This window comes from Lepidochelys kempii, chromosome 12, assembly GCF_965140285.1.
Source record: "Lepidochelys kempii isolate rLepKem1 chromosome 12, rLepKem1.hap1, whole genome shotgun sequence".
Lineage (NCBI taxonomy): Eukaryota > Metazoa > Chordata > Testudines > Cheloniidae > Lepidochelys > Lepidochelys kempii.
This window is the reverse complement of record NC_136391.1, coordinates 25,774,824-25,793,015: the sequence shown is the minus strand read 5'-3', so window position 1 is coordinate 25,793,015 and position 18,192 is coordinate 25,774,824. Positions and strand designations below refer to the sequence as shown.

The window sequence follows — 18,192 nt, the reverse complement described above, 5'->3', positions numbered from 1 at the left end:
GCTGTATTTTGTATTACAACCGTTTCCCAAAGTTTGCGGGGAACACTCCCCTTGGTGTTTCACATTGCCACCTGCCTTGCCAGCTTGTTCTATTCCTTGAATACACCACTATTAAATCAGTTTCCAGAAATCCTGCAGTATGGAGCTAAAATGTAGTAGTATTTGGCCCTAAACTTTGAATCGTAGGAGTTAGCCTGGCATTTGTGTATGTGGTAAATATTTTACCTGTGAATGTGTGCTTTTTCTGTACTACTTAGAAGCATTGCATACCCTCACTTAACTAAATTATTAGATGCAAAAACCTATATCAACAATCCAGTTAAAATCTTGTATTTGCTGAGTGAAGTTTCCATGTAACCTGTGCATCACTGTCTGATTTACAACTTAAAATCTAGCCTAAAATTTAACACTACTCATTCAAAAAAAAAAAAAATGTTTTTAGGAGTTGAGCTCTTTTTTGTTTGGGTAATCAATGCTTAGGTGACTAAATGAGTTCTGAGACTTTTCTTTCTTTTAAAAAAATATTTAAAAGGGAGTTATAAAAATACTGCCTTTAAACAGGCTGTTTCTATAGAAATAGGCGACTTCAAGATGTGCTGTTCATTTAGTGCTGGATATTCTCTTGGGTCCTTTATTAAGTTCAGAAATACTTGATGAATCACTAAATATGCAAAGTGGCTCTGAGAGTAAATGAAAGTCTACATTTCAAAATGATGGAAGCTGGATCACCTTAATTTGACCATCATCACCACATTATACTCAGATTTTTTTCACCTAAACTTTATCTTGCTGCTGACAGCTCCAGATTTTTTTTTAAATTAACAGAAAACTGAACAAAGAATTTCCGAAATTTACCATTTTCAGCTGTGACAATTTCAGTTGTTAAACTCTTTTTTTGTATGGGTGTTTTTAAAAAAAAGTAAGAAAATATACTCGAGAAGGTTATGCCTAATGGTTAAAACACTAGAGGCGGAGTCAAGAGATTATTTCACAGTTTCTCACTTGCGTTACTGTATGATGCTAAGTAAGGCCTTGTCTCCATTAGAGATTTTTGCAGCAGTATAATTGCTTCAGTGTGGTTACACCAGTGCAAACTGCTAATTGAACTGTTGTAAAGCGGTTTCTGTGTTGGTGCAACTTGCTATGGTTATTTATTACATTGATGCCATTTTTCCTAATGTAGCTATTTAGGAAAGCAGCCAGAAAGAGGCTGTAAAAGAGGGTTAGTACTTAATGCTTGTTACTTTATGGGCATGTTCTGAAGCTTAATTGTCAATTTGGGGTGCTGGAATGAAAAGCACAACTACAGTGAAATATTTACCATAATTAAATATGAACATATGCATTCACTTCCACCTCAAACATCCTTACTAAACTGGGTAATGGAAACTAGCATGAAATTAAAATGGAAGCTCATGCTCCTTTGTTCTGTGGACTTTGTGGGAAGAGATTCTTGTGGACTCTCCCTAACTTTCCAGCCCTGCACGCAAGCAACTGCTTGGTTCTCAAAATATTTTATGTGGCAGACTAACCAACCCCTCCGCTGAACTGTCAAAATGAGACTCTTTTTTTCCTATCCCCTTCAGTCGGGAGAAAGCCTAAGTTGGGCAACTGGCAACAATTCACTGGCCTGGTTCCTGAAAAATCAGCTTTGAAATTGGTATTACTAATTTACTGCTTGTAGTAATTCCATCTGATACCTTAATTTTGTTCCATGACACTGACAATTATGAGCCATCCAGTGACATGAGTGATTCCCGGTCAATGCCTATTGACTTTCACAGTGGCCAAGTAGCATCTAATTTGCATTTTCAAATTGTGATCCTTACAGTAAGCCTATTGCCAGCCACTTGTTCAATCCCATATGCTAAGCAGATTCAGACTCTGTCAGCAGTATAAAGACAATGTCAGTGTTGCCTATCTGAAGCATTCAAATGAGAGTCAGGCCACAAAATCATAAGACTAGCTTAAAATCATGTTTGTTTGTTTTTTAAAAAATAATTATAAACTGGGTTCTTTTTCTTTTATGCTGGGTTGTTTTTTTTTTTGCGGGGGGAGGGAGTTTAACCTTTTGTAAACACACTGGTTTACATTTTCAAGCTTTGCTCTGCAACTATGAGAGCTGGGTACTTAGGTTTTTTTTTTTAATGGCACTGCAATTCTTATGTAATCCTTTGATTTCAGGACCTGGCACTTTAAGGAAAACAAGAAATACTGCTAGAGTCAGTAACACTTTTATTTATCATTCGTATAGCATCAGCAATGTGTTAGGATCTGTATGGACAGCTGAGATGTGCTTCTTGTCCAAAGAGCCTACAATCTAAGCAGATTGGCATACTGCAGAGGGAATGGCATGTACCTAACAGTGAAGTGTTAATGGTGAAATGGGCAGTTTAGGGCCTGCCTTTGTTGTAGTGACACTTCTTTGAGGAAGGATGGATGTATAAGATGGCTCAACCTTCTGGGAGAAGGGTGTTTTAAGGAAAGAACTGAAGGAAGAGAGACTGGAGGCTTGTTAGAACACTGGGCAACAAAAGTAAGAGAAGGCCTTGAAGAAGCCTGGTGGTCATGGCTGGGGAGAGCATAAGGAAAATGATGTCTTCAGAAAGGAATAGTGATTACAGTAGGTGACACTCTTCTCTCTTAGGGTACATCTACCTTGGAGCTGTAATTTCCAGCTCCAGTAGACATACCTGTACTAACTCTGATTGAGCTAGTGCACTAAAAATAGAAGTGTTGCTGCAGCAATGCAAATGGCAGGGGAGGCTCGTCCCCCACAAGTACCCACCTAGGGCTTCAGGTGGGATCCTGCTCCTGGCAGCTAGCCCAACCTGCTGCTTGCACTGCTGCTGCTACACTTCTATTTTTAGCACCTTAGCTTGATCAAACCTACCAGGGGTAATTACACCTCCAGGTATAGTATAGACATACTCTTAATCAATGAGCCATGGCTCAACATCATGCTGGGAGTGCTGTGCTGTTGATGGTTTTATATGTAATTACAAAGATCTCACCAAGTGCCTTGACCAACTGTAGTCAGGTAAGTTCCCACCACACATTTTATAGAAGTTATGGGCTTGGCTCCAATGCCCTGAGCAAATTCCAAGTCATGGTAAGTATCTTCTTCCTTCCTAAGGTCCACTGACGTTCCTATGGTAACACTGTTCCTCGCTTCCTGTACTGTCTATCATAGTTTTGTAATTTTGCTGTGTTACTATGTTTCTCCCCCTAGGTGACTACATTTCAGTCCTGGATGAAGGGATCCCAGTGTACATATTATGGAAAAAACAATGCTATGTGAATGTAAGTTGTTATATTATTTGTCATTATTACCTGTGTATTATTTCACTAATGTATTAGAGAGATTGAGAAATGTTTTTACTTAATGTTATTTGCATTGAACATAAAGATTAAATTGGTACAGTTATAATTGTTTAGAAGAAAATACCATCATCATGATTAAAAAGAAAAGGAGTACTTGTGGCACCTTAGAGACTAACCAATTTATTTGAGCATAAGCTTTCGTGAGCTACAGCTCACTTCATCAGATGCTTACGAAAGCTTATGCTCAAATAAATTGGTTAGTCTCTAAGGTGCCACAAGTACTCCTTTTCTTTTTGCGAATACAGACTAACAGCTGTTACTCTGAAACCACCATCATGATTGAAAGTAGAAATCTCAACAGAGACTGGAGTCCCCCTTCACTTCTAGAAAAGATCCCTCAGGTCATGGGCGAAGCACATTGCTTGGGCAATATCAGCAAGCTAACACTGCTACTGGCCTGCTATATTTGTTGGGTGGGTTTGAAGTAAAGGCTTCAGTCAATGGTGTATCTTGCACCAACTGTAAACTGACATTTAAAAAAAAGTAAGAGGAAAAATCACAGTGGACTGACACCTATGTAATGCCTGTGTTTTGGCTCAGATACTGTAAGAACATCAGGATTTCCTAACTGGACAAGGTTTTGTAGTATTCCTTTCATGACCTTCTTTTTATCATTAAAAGATAAACTGTAGCCCTATAGCTATAAATGTGTCTTCGCCCCGCCCCCCCTTTTTTTCCCTTCAGATCTCTGAAATGAGTGACCTTCAGACAAGGCCTCTGATTTTGCCCCACATTTAAATGAACTTATAGGTGCGTAATTAACTGATTTGAATTAGTAAATGTGAGGTTTGTGTATGTGCAAATGGAGTGTCTGGTCTGAAACCAGCTGATTATGTTTGAAAATATGTCCTATGTTTGTGAATCATTATGATTAAGACAGACCTGGTGTTGCAGCCATCCAAAATCTTAGGAAACAAATTGTTTTAGTAAGTAATTTTACTATTTAAACTCCTGGGGATTGTGGAATGCGAAACTATATGACAAATGAGAAACACTTGCTAATGTTTGTTTTATATGGAAATAGTGAAATAGACTAGTGCAATCCTTGGGGATACTTTGTCTGCTGGTTTAAGCTTATGGGCACCAATCATTGGTATTTTCAAGGTGTTGTCCTGTTATATAGCTTGGTGCTTAGCTGCATCTGCACTGAAATATTAAAAGAATAAGAAGAATGTAAAACACTTTAAACATTGTTGAATGCAGCTTTAGAATGAAAAATGATCTGCAAAGCTTGCAGAGTAGTGTTAGTCAAAAATATTTTAAATAGCTTTGTCTAGCAGTTACATGTAGTTGATCAAGTGCAATGTGGCCTGTCTACCAGAAGATGGTGCTCTGAAACATGTTCAGTAATAACCAGAACTTAATAGCATAATAAATTGAGTTCCAGTATTTTTATAAACATATTAGCACAAGATTCACAGAGCCCTTTCAACCTCAAAAGGAAAGAAATGTGGCATTTGTGATGCTTCTATTCTCAGATATACCCCAAAGCAGTGTAAAAATAGATATCTATAATACCACTAAAAGTCAAGCAGCTAGACTGGGAGAATTGAGGGTATTACAGCTGCTCTGTTTTAAATTATCCTGAAGAAATAGATATACTTTCAATAACCTTTTTGCAAGCAATTAATACTCATCTGAGCAATGATGTATGGTGATGTCCGAAACTTCAGATTTGAAAAGGCTTGTTTGCGTATTTATTTTGTTTAACTTTCACCCGGAGACATACAAACCAATTTTCCTCGAAATGATCACCACTAATTTTGAAAAATCTTGGCCCAGGACAGAAAAGGGGGAGGAATAATCATAAGATTTCCTCTCCCCACCAAAAATTTGAGCTGCTTTTTCAAAAGGAAAAATGTAGTAGTAAACTTATATAATATTAAATCTACAATAGTGTACCCAACAACATAATTTAAGTATTGTACTCAGTATTGGGAGACAGAGGAGCAGGGAGAAGATGTAGCCAAAAATTAAATATTGGGTAGCATCAAATCTGGTAAAGTGAATCTCAGAAAAGTTCTCACCATTTCCAGATTCTTGAACCGGGGAGGTCAAAATGAAAACAAACAACCTTGCATCATCAGCATCATCATAGTAAAAACATACGGTGTGAAATCCTGGCCAACTGAAACCAGTGGAAGTTTTGCCATTGACTTAAATGGAGCCAGGATTTCACCCATGAATTATCTTTACAGAGTCTCAGTTTTGCTGTGAGTAAGCTATTTGCAGCCGAGAGACACAAAATCACCACACACAGAGAGTAATTTATTTCTACGATCTTGCTTGGCCAGGGTTTCCTCGAAGGCGCACTGGCAATTAACAGAAATAAGAGTCCAGTGACTGCCAGGCCCAGCCAGCTGATATTCACAGATCAATAACTCCACCTGGCTTTTTTCTCCCTTTAAGTCTTTTAGACAAAGGAGCTTATTTAACAGAAGCAGGTGGCTTTCCTTGATATCTGTTTTACTGGTATCACTTAAAAATCAAACGTAAAGATTAACATGCCAAATAAAGCAGCTAAATTCAGCCGTCTATTGATCTAACTTTAATACTGCCAGGTAGCTCTATGAAAGCCATTGAAGAAGGATTTCCTTTGTGCAGGAATGAGCCCTATAGCTACACATACATTTTACAGCTGGTTCTATTAGCTGTTAAATCTAGGCAAATATGCCTAAATTAGTATCAAGAGAAAAATGCCGAGACTATCAAATTATAATTTGTTACTTGCCTTCTTTCTGTTGTTTTTTTTTTCCTGTTGTTTGGCTTCTTTCATAAATATAAAAGTGGAGAGAACTACTAGAATGTTTATAATAGCTACAGCACTTTCAGCTCAGTCCCTCTGTGTTTGCACATTGCAACACATGTGGTCTTCTATGAGAAAATGTAACAACATTCAGGCATGTTATATACCACTGCAAACATATTTATTTCACCCATGTGGGCCACATCTGTGATTCTAGTGTGTATAAGTATTTTCCTCTACATGTACTACAGCAGTACAATTTACTTGTGAAGAGTTGGTCTCTAGCATCTCTTATTATAAAAGGACAGAGAGAAGTCCATTGTGCTGACATACACAAGGAGGTTCAGTGGTCTGCAGTAGCATGACACAATCCTTGCTTTTGGATTGATATATCGAGTGTAATCTTACTTTTACTATAGAAAGCTTGTAAAAAATGTAATTAATCCAAAATGCTTTCCAAAAGTGATTTTCCCAGATTCCCCTGTTAGTCCCAAATATTTTTGCTGAGTTCATACTAAAGAAGCAAGCACATGCTTTAACTCCTTGTGCATCAAAGGCTCAACTATAATCTTGCAATCTTTCCCTGAGCAATGGGTAGCATGTAACTGTGCTGCCCCAGAAGCAGAACAGGGACTGAATTGTGACTCCGAGACACCCTTGCTTCATGAGAGCAATCCGCTCCACTAGCCCTTCTCTTGCCACATCTCACTACCCTACTTCATGCCATCTTCTCAGCTCTGCCAGCTGGCACATTGGGAGACAGAGACAAGGTTGCAATTACTCTTTGGAGCTTCCTGTCTACATCCCACCCACCTGCACAGGAGATGGAGAAGTGGCCATCTGGCTACTTTCCTTGTCTATGTTGTTGCCTACAACAGAGGTAGGAAAATACAGGGGAGTAAGGGGGCTCCTTACACTCCTTTACTCCCTTGCATGAGCACACAGCAAGGGTCATGATATGACCCCGAGTCGCTAGAGATAACTTTCACACTAACCTGTCCACCATGTCATATTAGTACTGATGTTGATTATTTCCTGGGGGAAAGTAATTGAAAAATTGTCACTCAGTAAGTCAAATTATCTATTCAAGTTCTCTTATGGCCCTTCCCACCATGTCATCTGAGCAACTCCCATGGTTACTCAAGGAGAGAACGGTGTCATATTTGCAAATAAGTAAATATCGACAGAAAACAAGATCTCAGAAAAAGGCCAAGATAACTATAAATGGGACTTATTGGTAATGGGATATAGAACTTTCCTCCTGTAGGGCACTGGGTCATACAACCCAAGTGCCTAGTCCTACAGCTGGACTTCCTTTGGGCTTGATATGGGTGCAGGGCCCAAGTTACCAATGATTTGAATCTGTTATCTTTTGAAGGCTGTTCTGTGGTCTGCATGAGATAAGTATTCTCAGACCAGTTCCTGGTGGATATCTGTCCACATTATGAAAAGGAGTACTTGTGGCACCTTAGAGACTAACCAATTTATTTGAGCATAACCTTTCGTGAACTACAGCATCCGATGCATCTGATGAAGTGAGCTGTAGCTCTAAGTCTCTGAGGCGCCACAAGTCCTCCTTTTCTTTTTGCGAATACAGACTAACACGGCTGCTACTCTGAAACCTGTCCACATTATGCTGCTTTGTGAGCTTCCCTCCAGGTCAGAGTTGCAGGACAATTGCAGGGAAGATTATACTACTGCTGTCCAATGGTGCTGATAGTGTTGCTAATTTTGTTTGGACATATTCCTGGAAGTTTCATCACATCGGGGGGCCATGACCCCATCACTTTTACCAGCCATAAGGCGAGCCATGGGGTGAGTGGGCTGAGAGGAGGGAGCGGGGGATGAAGTCTTAAGGGGAAGAGGTGGTGGGAGAGTGGGGGCTCAGGGAGAAAGGGGGCAGCATGGGGGTGGGGCCACAGTTCTGGTGCCAGTGGCACCCCCACTTTTAGGGAGCTTCCGTCACCCCTGCATCACACGATACAGTTTTTAATGAAATATTAATCTTTAATTCCTGCAGGTTCCAGGACAATCCTGGAAGGTTGGCAACTGTATATTTGATGTTTGGAACAAAGATAGTAAGCCATCACAGATGGCAGGTGCACAAAATATTGCAGGTTGCATTTACAAGGCACAAACAACTGCAGACTAAAATATAATACACCTTAATGAAGGGGGAAAGCAATCAATAGTACATGCACATGGCAACAGCATACTGAGGAGCCCAACAAAAAGCATGATAAAGAAATTAGGTACATAAAAATGTATTGGAAAAGTGTGTTTTATTGACAGGACTTACAGTATTTGCACATATTTGTCATTGGAACTAAACATTACGTTGGCAGTGACATCAAATAGGGAACCTATCCTTCTGCCCCCCTGAGTTTTTCTGTTTCCCCTACACACTCACAAATTGCCAATCTTTCTCTCTCTCTCTCTCTCTCTCTCTCTCTCTCTCTCTCTCTCTCACACACACACACACACACACACACACACACACACACACACACACACACATTTTGTTTCTATTTCCCTTACACACACACAAAAATTGCCAATCACCCTCCCTGGCTAGGGACTTTTTCAAGTACACAGTTGCTTTTAATGTTTAATTAGGTATGATAACAGGATAAAATGTTCCTGGCACTGTTCAGTGCCCACAGCTCAGACTTGCAACATTTTCCACTGATTGCAGGCAACTAAACATCTAGCACAATAGTGGCAACATCCACATAGCTATTGTTAGGGCTACGTCAGCACTTCCCTGATAAACGCAAGCTATTTGCAGGGGCTTATAACTTAGTTGCAAAAATGTACTTTAGGCTCCACCTTTGTATCCAAGGTTTCAGACCAGTAACAATTTCTAGCTTGCTTTTAGACTTTATTATCCACCATTTTTTAAGTCACACAAATTTAAATGGCAAGTACTACTATGCTTCTTACTGGATCCGCACATAAAATAGGGTAGAAACTCCTTCTGCATAGGCATAGAACCAAAATAAATAGATTTTTTTTTAACTCGTGTTGATTCAGAAATTGTTTTGGGCCATAATACTGTATATACATCATATATATCCTTAAAAAAAATTTAGTCTCAATACATACCTGAGAATAAGTTATTTGTTTTCATTCTAAGGCCCTGATCCTGCAATTGGATTCCCCTGGGCACACCCCTGTACAGCTCCACACAGCTGCAGGTTGTCAGTCTGCAATGATCCAATTGCAGAATTGACATGTAATCTTGGGACTGATCCTATAATTCTTAGCACCTGAGGAGCCCCATTAAATTCATGTTATTTGATTTTAGGCCTTATTGAGAGTTCTACCAGTTCTATGCTCAAACACATAGTGGCAAAAATGCCACTACACGGCTGTCCCCCCATGGCTAACGCCTGAGCAACTGCACTGGTGCTGGGGCAACCAGGGGAGACTTACCCAAAACACTCAGTTGTAGACAAAGCCTAAAATACTTTAATTCAGTGGGCCTCCTGCTATGAATAAAAACTACAGGACTGCTTCTTTTGTTTAGACTATGACATCCACATCAACAAACAAGCAATCCCTCTGAACACCCTATTAAATACAGATTTGCACAATCGAAAGCAGCCTCGGAAGCAGCGGTTGCAAACAATTCAGATCCATTAATTTGAACAAAAATATATACACTTTTTTGCTCATAAATTGTGTTTTTTAAAAAATGGGAAAGATACAGTTTAGCTAATTCAAAAATGATTGAATGAGTTTGTCTTAAACTGCCCCAGAAATACCCATATTACAGCTGAAACCAACGATAGAAAGTTCCAGGCAGAAAGAAGAGCTCTGAGGAAGTACTGAAGGAGTGAAAAGAGGGGTTTATATATAAAGTCTCTAACGGAATTCCCCAGTAGACAAGAATGGCTCCCTCAAAGCTACTGGGGTTTTGTGGTGTGTTTTTTGTTTTTAATGAGCAGTTCATATTTAATTACTTGCTTACAATTTTCTGCTTTGCTGATGCATCCATCTCAGAAGAGACTTTATCAAATTAAAAATAAAAAAAACATATTTATTCAAAAAGAATCATTACTTTTTCTTCTCTGTTTCAGTATGTAGATCAGTAACATGCATTTAATATAATCTTGCACAGAACTTTTTTTAAAGAAAACAGAACAATATCCCTAAGAACTTTAATAATAATTGCTCAGCGTGTGCCACAACCAGACAAAACCCAGTAAATCCAGAGAGAAGGCTGGCACTCCCTAAATTCACCCACTTGGTTGTGTGGGGAGAGATGGAGCAAATGCAGTGTGTGAATTCAGGACAAGCATGTCAGCCTTAGCTTTGAATTTCCTGGCTCTGTTTGGTGAGCTCGATTTTATTTAGATCTGGGGAGAAGATTACACTTATATCCTGCAAACCCCAGCTTAAGGAGAAAAGTTTGAACTCCCCTCAAGGTGTGAAGCACAGGGCTCCCACCTCTAGTCTTGAGCTTCAGTGCTCCCCCTCCCCTGGGCTGTGAAAGTGGAGAAGAGGAACAGGAACAATGTCACATGAAGGGAATGCTAACTACACTGCAACCTCGCTGCTTCCAGGCAGCTCCTCCAGCCTCAGCCTCTCTTTCTCTCTGGCTGACTTGGTTAAAATCATTGTTTGGCTCCAGCATTAACTACATTCCAGAGGGACGCAGCGCCCAGTCTCCTTCCTCGCATTCCTGCCCCACACAAAGGAGTCCCTCCCTCGCCTGGCCTCTGTGCATCTCTTCCAGCGCCACAAAGACCCTGGGAGCCGGGAGCTGCACTTGCCCCCAGGCTCGGAGTTTGTCCCCGGCGCTTGGTCTAGGTGCAGCTCTGCTGGGAAAGGGGAAGAAGGCAGGCAGCTCCTGAGTGCAAATTCCTCCGCGCAGCGCGCCATTGACTGGCCCGAGCAACTTATTTAAGGCTGGAAATTGACACACGGGGGCTTTTTCTTCTTGCCTCTCCTCGTTCCGCTCGGCGAGCGGGCCGGGCGACGGGCTTTGGAGCAGGGATGCCTTCCAGGTGACCTGGTGCACGGAGCGGCTGTGTCACCTGGCTGCAGAGCTCTGGGGCAGGGGAGCAGCCGGGGCAGAAAAGTGCCTTTCCCTGCTGCAAACTTCCCAGCCGGCGGCTTTCGTGGTGTGTCCGTCCCGTTCCCCCCCGCCCCCCCAGCGCGGGGCCGGCGGAGCATGGAGAGGTACGAGGAGGACTTTGCCCGGGCCAGCAAGTTCATGGAAGATCTGTCCCTCTACGAGGCGGGCCAGGAGGGGCTGTACAGCGGCCGGGGCTGCAGCAGCAGGAGGGAGCTGCTGGAAGACGCCCAACGGGCCATCGCAGCCCACATGACGGCGGACCCGAGAGGCAAGAACATGAATGGCACCGTGGCCCCCCCGGGGGACGCCCCCGCCGCCTCCGGCAAAGGGTTCCAGGCTGCGGCCGCCCCCCAGTTCCGCTCGCTGAGCGCCGGCAGCCGCGGGGGCGGCCCGGAGCCGGGCTGCTGCGAGGACGGGCTCTGCACCCGCTCCGAGGTGGCGCTGCCCTGCTACGGCGGCTTCGCGGACAAGAGCCGGCGCTATTCCTCCGAGAGCGCCCGGCACAGCGCCTGCGAGGGCGTCTACGTGCCCAAGCCGGGCGGCAGAGCCCACGCCGGGCCAGAGGGCAAGTACACCGCGGCCAGCCCCAGGGCCAGCCTGGCCTCCTCCTGCCAGGAGCAGCTCAGCCGCTTCTCCAGCCCGCGGTCCAGCCTGAGCAGCAGCGGCGCCCCGGGCTACGAGAAGTTCTCCAGCCCCCGGGCCAGCCTGGCGGTGCCCGGGCAGGAGAAATACACCAGCCCCCGGGGCAGCCTGGTGCAGTACGAAGGCAGCGCGCTGAGCCCCCGGTCGAGCTACGCCAGCACGGCCAGTGATACCAGCAAACACTCCAGCCCCCGGGCCAGTCTGAACAGCTACGACTGCGGGAGCAAGCCCAGCAGCAACCGCACCAGCGGCATCAGCATGGGCTACGACCAGCGGCACATCAGCCCCCGGTCCAGCACCGCCAGCCAGTACTCCTGCACCACCAGCCCCCGCTCCAGCTACTCGGACTCCCGCTACGGCCCGTCCGGGAATCCCGAGCTGGACGGGGCTGGCGGGCCTGGGCTGCCCGTGGTCAGCCCCAGGTCCAGCCTTTGCAGCCAGGACGGTCGGACAGGGGCGGTGGGGAACTGCAACCCGTCCGTGATCAGCCCCAGGTCTAGCATCTCCAGCCATAGCTCCAGAAGCTCCAGAGGCTCCATGAGCGCTTACCCGGAGCTCCAGCTGCCTTCGCCCCGCTCTTCCATGCTGGGACCAAGTTTACAGGAAGAAAATCCCACGCAGGAGCATGGAGATGCTTATCCCAGGCACGAGCAGCAGCATCCTGCTGCCGCCAACCCCGACTCGGCTTCAGGAGCGTTAGCATCCTACACCTACAGCCCAGCCAAAGGGTCCGCTGCAGCTCCCAAATTCAAGCTTCCGTATCAGGTCACCCCGTCCAGGGAGAGTGGACCCAGCCAGGCAGAGAGGAGGTTGGAAGCGTTGACGCTGGAGCTGGAGAAGGAGTTGGAGATGCACATGAAGAAGGAATATTTTGGTAAGTGGCATCCTCTTGCTTGTGCCTGGGAGTGCCTGGCCCTGGGGCGGGGGGGAAGGGGGGAGAGGGGATTGCATTGCTATGGCCACAGTCCGACAGCAGACTGGAGCTTGGAGTGTACCTTCCGCTCCCCACGATGAGCGGAACTGCTTTAAAGTTGACTTGCTGTGTACATTCCACAAAGGCGTGGGGGGGGGGGAGAAATCCAGTCATGCCGTGATTTTTAACCAGCCGATTTTTAGAGTCTTGAAAGAATTAGAAGCATTAGCCTGTAAGAGTCAAACTATTCAAGATGATCCCTTATAAGACCTTATTTTTACTAACAGTTTTACCTGTAGGAAAATAGTCACTGACATTCATGGCCATTCTCTATGCAGGTTATTTACCCAGGAACATATTGTCAAAGTCTGCTATAGTCCAGAGCTAAAGGACCAATTTAAAAAAAAAAGTTTTCTTAATGGTATTCCTCTGGCTCTAGATTGCATTTCTCCTGATCCATTCCACTTGTTACACTAGATCTGTTTTTTTTAAAAAAGCTGCTTTTTATCCCATTCCTCTGTCAAAAATCTGTGGTTTGTTTGTTTTGGACCTTTTCCCCTTCTGTTTATCCCTTCTGTAGTTCATTTTCCTTGTTTTTTCCCTCTCTGGTGTGACTGGAAACAATGCACGAAGTATTATTGAAGCACCTGTTTGTGCCAGTGTGGTTTGGTGTGGTAGGTTAATTCTCTTTCCATTATAAACCAAACTTTTCTGGACTCCCTAACTCTAGCATACAAGTTAATGTAATCTGAAATAGATACGTCTGAAGTCTTTTGCCCAGTATTTTTGGTTTTTATAAATAATGGGCAACCTGGAGAAGCCAGTCTTAGTACTTGCTTCCATAAAATCTTTGCCCCGATTGAACATGAGAGATGCTCACAGGAGCCTCTGGCATGGGTTGTTTCTGGCCTGCAAGGCCTTGCTTGGCTCTTCACAGCACACAAGTGTGACACAGCTTGGATTCACACCTAGAAAGCCAGAAGAGATGATTGGGGCGATGAGATCCTTTCCTGCCAGGCTGCACCTTGCCTGCATATGTTCTCCTTTCTTCTCTCTTTTTCTGTCTTTCTGAACAATAAAAGTGCTGTGAAACAAATGAATGCATTTTGCAGTGAGTCTGCAGTGTAAATTAAGACCATTTGGTATTTTTTTTAAAGTGAAAGGAAATAGCCAAGATATTTGCATTTGAAAGACAACTGCAGAGAGCTTGCAAATACTGCCCCATTCTCTGCAGGTGCTGGGGATCTCCCAATGCAGGCAAATGCGGTGTGGGGTAGGGAGGGAGGATTTTGGAAGATCTCATATAGACCACCGCATGCGCTCATTAGAGATCCAGTCCTGCAGAGGGTGCGCTGCTTGGTTGTGTATAGCAGGCTCCATGAGCGCTTACCCAGAGCTCCAGCTGCCTTCGCCCTGCAACTTGGAGGTGGGTCAGGGAAAGGCAAGTGGATGCACTGATGCATCCGTCCGCTGGTCATTGCTCCCTGTGGAGCAGTGAAACAGATGCTGTGGCCTTTTAGGGGAAGGTTCCCCCCTCAGTGCCCTGCCCTTTTACTCAGACTGGGCGCAGAGGAGAGACCGACCTTACCTATTAGGTATGTTCTTTTTAGTTCATGTGAATGTTCTGGAGGAGCAGGATCCATTTTATTTTAATGGATTTAATGAGCATTTTGGATTGTGTGATAGAGTGTTCCACAGGAGAGGGAGGAGCCGAGAGAGGGACACTCATGGCCACAGCCCTGCAAGGGGTTGGAGTCCCAGTGAGGTGCTGGCTGGCACAGAAAAGGACCGAGAAGGGCAGCTGTGGTAGTTGAGAACATTCCAGAGCAGCAGGAAGGACCTGTCTTGCACAGATATTTATGCTATTTATAAATACATTGCTTTGTGGTTCTCAGACTCCTGTGAATTGAAATAGGAATTTTAATGCTGGTGAAACAAGAGAGAGAGCAATAGGAATTGGGTTAAGAGACACATGTAGGAGACAAAGATGGGTAGGAGAGCAGATTTTCATTCACTACATAGTTGTACAATACCTTCCATCTGGTTAGAAGTCTGAAGGGGCTACCACAATATAAACGATCATAATAATTATTCTGACTCATTAAGTAGCCACGGAAGCTGAATTGTGAAGTTAATTATCACACTCGGCAAAGTAATGTTTGTCTTGCAAATCTCAATGGATTTCAGTGGAAGTGTGAGCACTAAGATGCTTTCAGAGCAGAGGATATTAGCCTGATAGCCCTGGCCCTCTAAAAGCTGCCTTCTGGTGCAGTGAAGTGCATGGGAGTAACTCAGAGAGGATGGAAGAGTCCATTGGGAGACAGACTGGCACAGGGTGTGTGGTGGGGTGTGTGTGTGTGTGTGAGAGGGGCTCTATTCTACAACTTTTTAATTTACAAGAATTTGCCTGTCACAACTATTGCTAGGTGCATGTATATTCTATAAAAACACGTTACAATATGCCCCAAAGATCAACAGACTGAGGCTCTGTCAGACAGATGGGAGAAGCACATTTCAGAGTTTAGGACCCTCTGTTAAGAATGTCCTGCCTCCATTGCTCAGAAATTCGTATCTAGGAGAGTTTGAAAACCTCCCAGCAGACCTTAACTAGTGCAATGGCACACAGAAATCTGTCTGGTAGCCAGATCGCACACCAGATAAGGTTTAAAACGGCATAGCTCAGATTATCAGTGTTCTGTAGCACCTATTTAATTAAATTACTGCTGTTTTTAGTAGGACTATGCGGGCTTGATCCTGGAGTTCTTTCTGAGTCAAAGCAAAGGGTGAGTTTTGCCTGAGCGAGCACTTCAGGGTTGCGCCCCGTGTGACTAAAGATTGAAAGGGTGAAGAGAAATATAATCAGAGCAGTACTAGGAGCTGCAAGAGGCTCAGAGTGATGGGGTAGGAAACGGTCTTCTTCTGATAGATATAATGGCTTGGCTAGTCACTTGGATACTGCTTAAGTGGTCTTTGGAAGCCTCTCCTAACACTCACGGCTAGTAAAGCAAAGGCAATAGAAATTAATTACTGCATTCAGTACTAAGCGTCTGGCATATACCCATATAAATGAACTTAAAGGTCTGGCTATCTAGTCACCGTAGCCTCTGTACCCAGATCAGTACGTAAAAGGAGCTTTCCATTAGGAAGTATCCGATTAGTCTGGAAGACCTTCAAACACCTGCAATATTTAGGCATGCTATAATTTTACCAGTAGAAATTGAAAGTGTTAACCCTAATAGTCTAACAAACAGGGCAAATGGTTTAAAGCTCCTTAACTGGATCAGCCTAAGTATCTAGTAAGTACATTTACATGTTGTGACATTGCTAATTTTAGTATCTTTCAACACCAGTCCTCATAACCTCTGTTCAAAATGAAGGCTTGTCTACATGGGGATGTTACATTGAAGTAACTTTAATTTATATGCCTGACGGTACCTTGTGTACAATCTTTTTTAAAGCAAATTATTTGGCATCTTTAGCTGCTGCAGCAAGGGTATGTCTATATTGCCCATGTTACAGTGCGGCCGCGGGAGTGCTGTGATGTGGATAGTGTACACACGGTTTATCGCCAGGGGAGAGCTCTCCCGATTATTTAAAAAACAACCCACCCCAAATGAGAGTGTCTATACTGTCACTTTTTAGCGCTAAAACTTTTGTCGCTCAAAGATGTGTTTTTTCACACCCCTAAACGACTAAAGTTTTAGCTTTGAAAGTGACAGTGTAGACTAATCCTCCTTGGGACAGGAGTAACTCCACTTTGCAGTGAGTTTGCTTTAAAGTTCAGATGATTCCATGACTCTGCTGCTGGCAGTCATCCCACTGCTATTGCACGCTGCATTGCTTCTCACCTGGACTGCTCTGTCTGTCTACTTGTATGGACACCACTACTCCAGGGTCATCTTGTCACTTCTCCTTTACATGCTGGCATTCAGTCAGGTGAGCCCCTTAATACCAGGTAATGGTGAGTTCACCCTTCCAGAGTCACGTCCTCACTATAGCAGCTGTGCCCTGAAGCCTCCACATGGATGCCTGCAGACCTCCTGGACTTGATTGCCCACTTTGGAGAGCTGCGTGTCCAGTCCCATCTGTCTCCAGAATGCAGGCATGTACAAGACCGTGTCAGAGCAAAGGAGGAAAAGGGCATGCCCGGAGCTAGTCCCAGTGCCAAGTCCAAGCAAAGGAGCTCCAGGAGAAGAACCTGAGGACAAAGGGCCAAGCATGGCCACTCTGGTAATGCTCCGCTACCTGCCCAAACTATGAGGGCCTGAATTATGTTTTTGCAAGCGATGCCAACACTATGCTCAAGAATTACGTGGTGGACAGTTTTCCAGAAGGCACCGCAGACAGCATGGCAAGCACCCTGGAGCCCATATAGACCATAGGGTCTGACAAGGAGCAGGTTTTTCTGGATGGCCAAGAATTGCGTGACTGTGCGGGGACAGCTAGACAAACTGCTGTGCAGACCTCTACTATCAGCCAGCCTGAAAACACGGCCGGGGGGAGCTGCTCAGGAAGTGTTGTGTGCTGTATTACAAGATAACAGCATAGGGGGATTTAAACTACTTTTTGCTGGGTACTGGCTGTCTGCTGCCTTGTTAGGTGGGGCTAGAAGCCTCTCCCCACCTAATGGGTGTTTAACCCCTTCACGCCCGCACTGCGCTCAATGTGGCATCTGCACCGGGGATGTAAAGCTATATACTTTTAGTTCCTGGCCATACCAATTTCCACACCCATCAGCCCCATTTGCCTCTATGCACCCTTCTCAAATGGCTGCTTGCTCTCCTTCCCTTCTCCCTGTTCCCTGCCACCCTCTTTCCTTCCCCACCCAAGAGAGCAGCAGCACGGGGGTTAAAACAATCAAAGGTGTTGCATAGCAGGCATGCTTATCATAATGGCAGACCTGGAAAGAGAAAAGAGCAACAGAAGATGTAATTTGGCTTCTGGTTCTATAAATATCCTCAACTTGAACTTGAACCCAAATCAGGCTTCACAGATGTTTCAAAATACATAGGCAGTACAAGGCATTCGTGGGTATTTGACACTCTCTTGGATTCGGAACAATGATTGCAGAGTTCTGTTTATTTTGTAATGCACTGTATGGTGATCTGCCAGTGTCATAAAAGAGAACTTAAGGCACAGCTTGTATTTTGGCACACGCATTGCAAGGCAGTGCTGCTCCCCTAGGACTGACCATAGCTACCGTTTCCCTTCCACGCCTGCTGCAGATGGAGGGACACCATCCTGGCAAATAGCCACGCTGCATATCTTCCTGGTTTACCCTTTGTCTTTTTGGAACAAGACCCTTCTATGTCTCCTGAGGATTTGCCTCAGGGAACATCCTCCAACTTAGTTGGCCTGCAGGGGTGTATATGCAATTACTAACCTTCCCTCTGCCCACCTAAACCCACAGAGGTCCCTTACAAA

The 18,192-nt window shown here is 44.3% G+C and overlaps 1 protein-coding gene across 2 annotated transcripts in view; it reads left to right on the top strand.

Moving 5' to 3' along the window:
- Positions 1-8,109: 8,109 nt before the first annotated feature.
- The window catches only part of WTIP (WT1 interacting protein), a 115,598-nt gene continuing 105,515 nt past the window's right edge, over positions 8,110-18,192 (top strand). Inside the window, exon 1 of one of the 2 annotated variants that reach the window (XM_073307919.2) lies at positions 8,110-12,729. In XM_073307919.2, coding sequence (XP_073164020.2) covers positions 11,310-12,729 — 1,420 coding nt within the window. In that variant the 5' untranslated portion in view covers positions 8,110-11,309. The remainder of the gene's footprint in view (positions 12,730-18,192) is intronic. The other variant, XM_073307920.2, reaches the window with a different exon arrangement.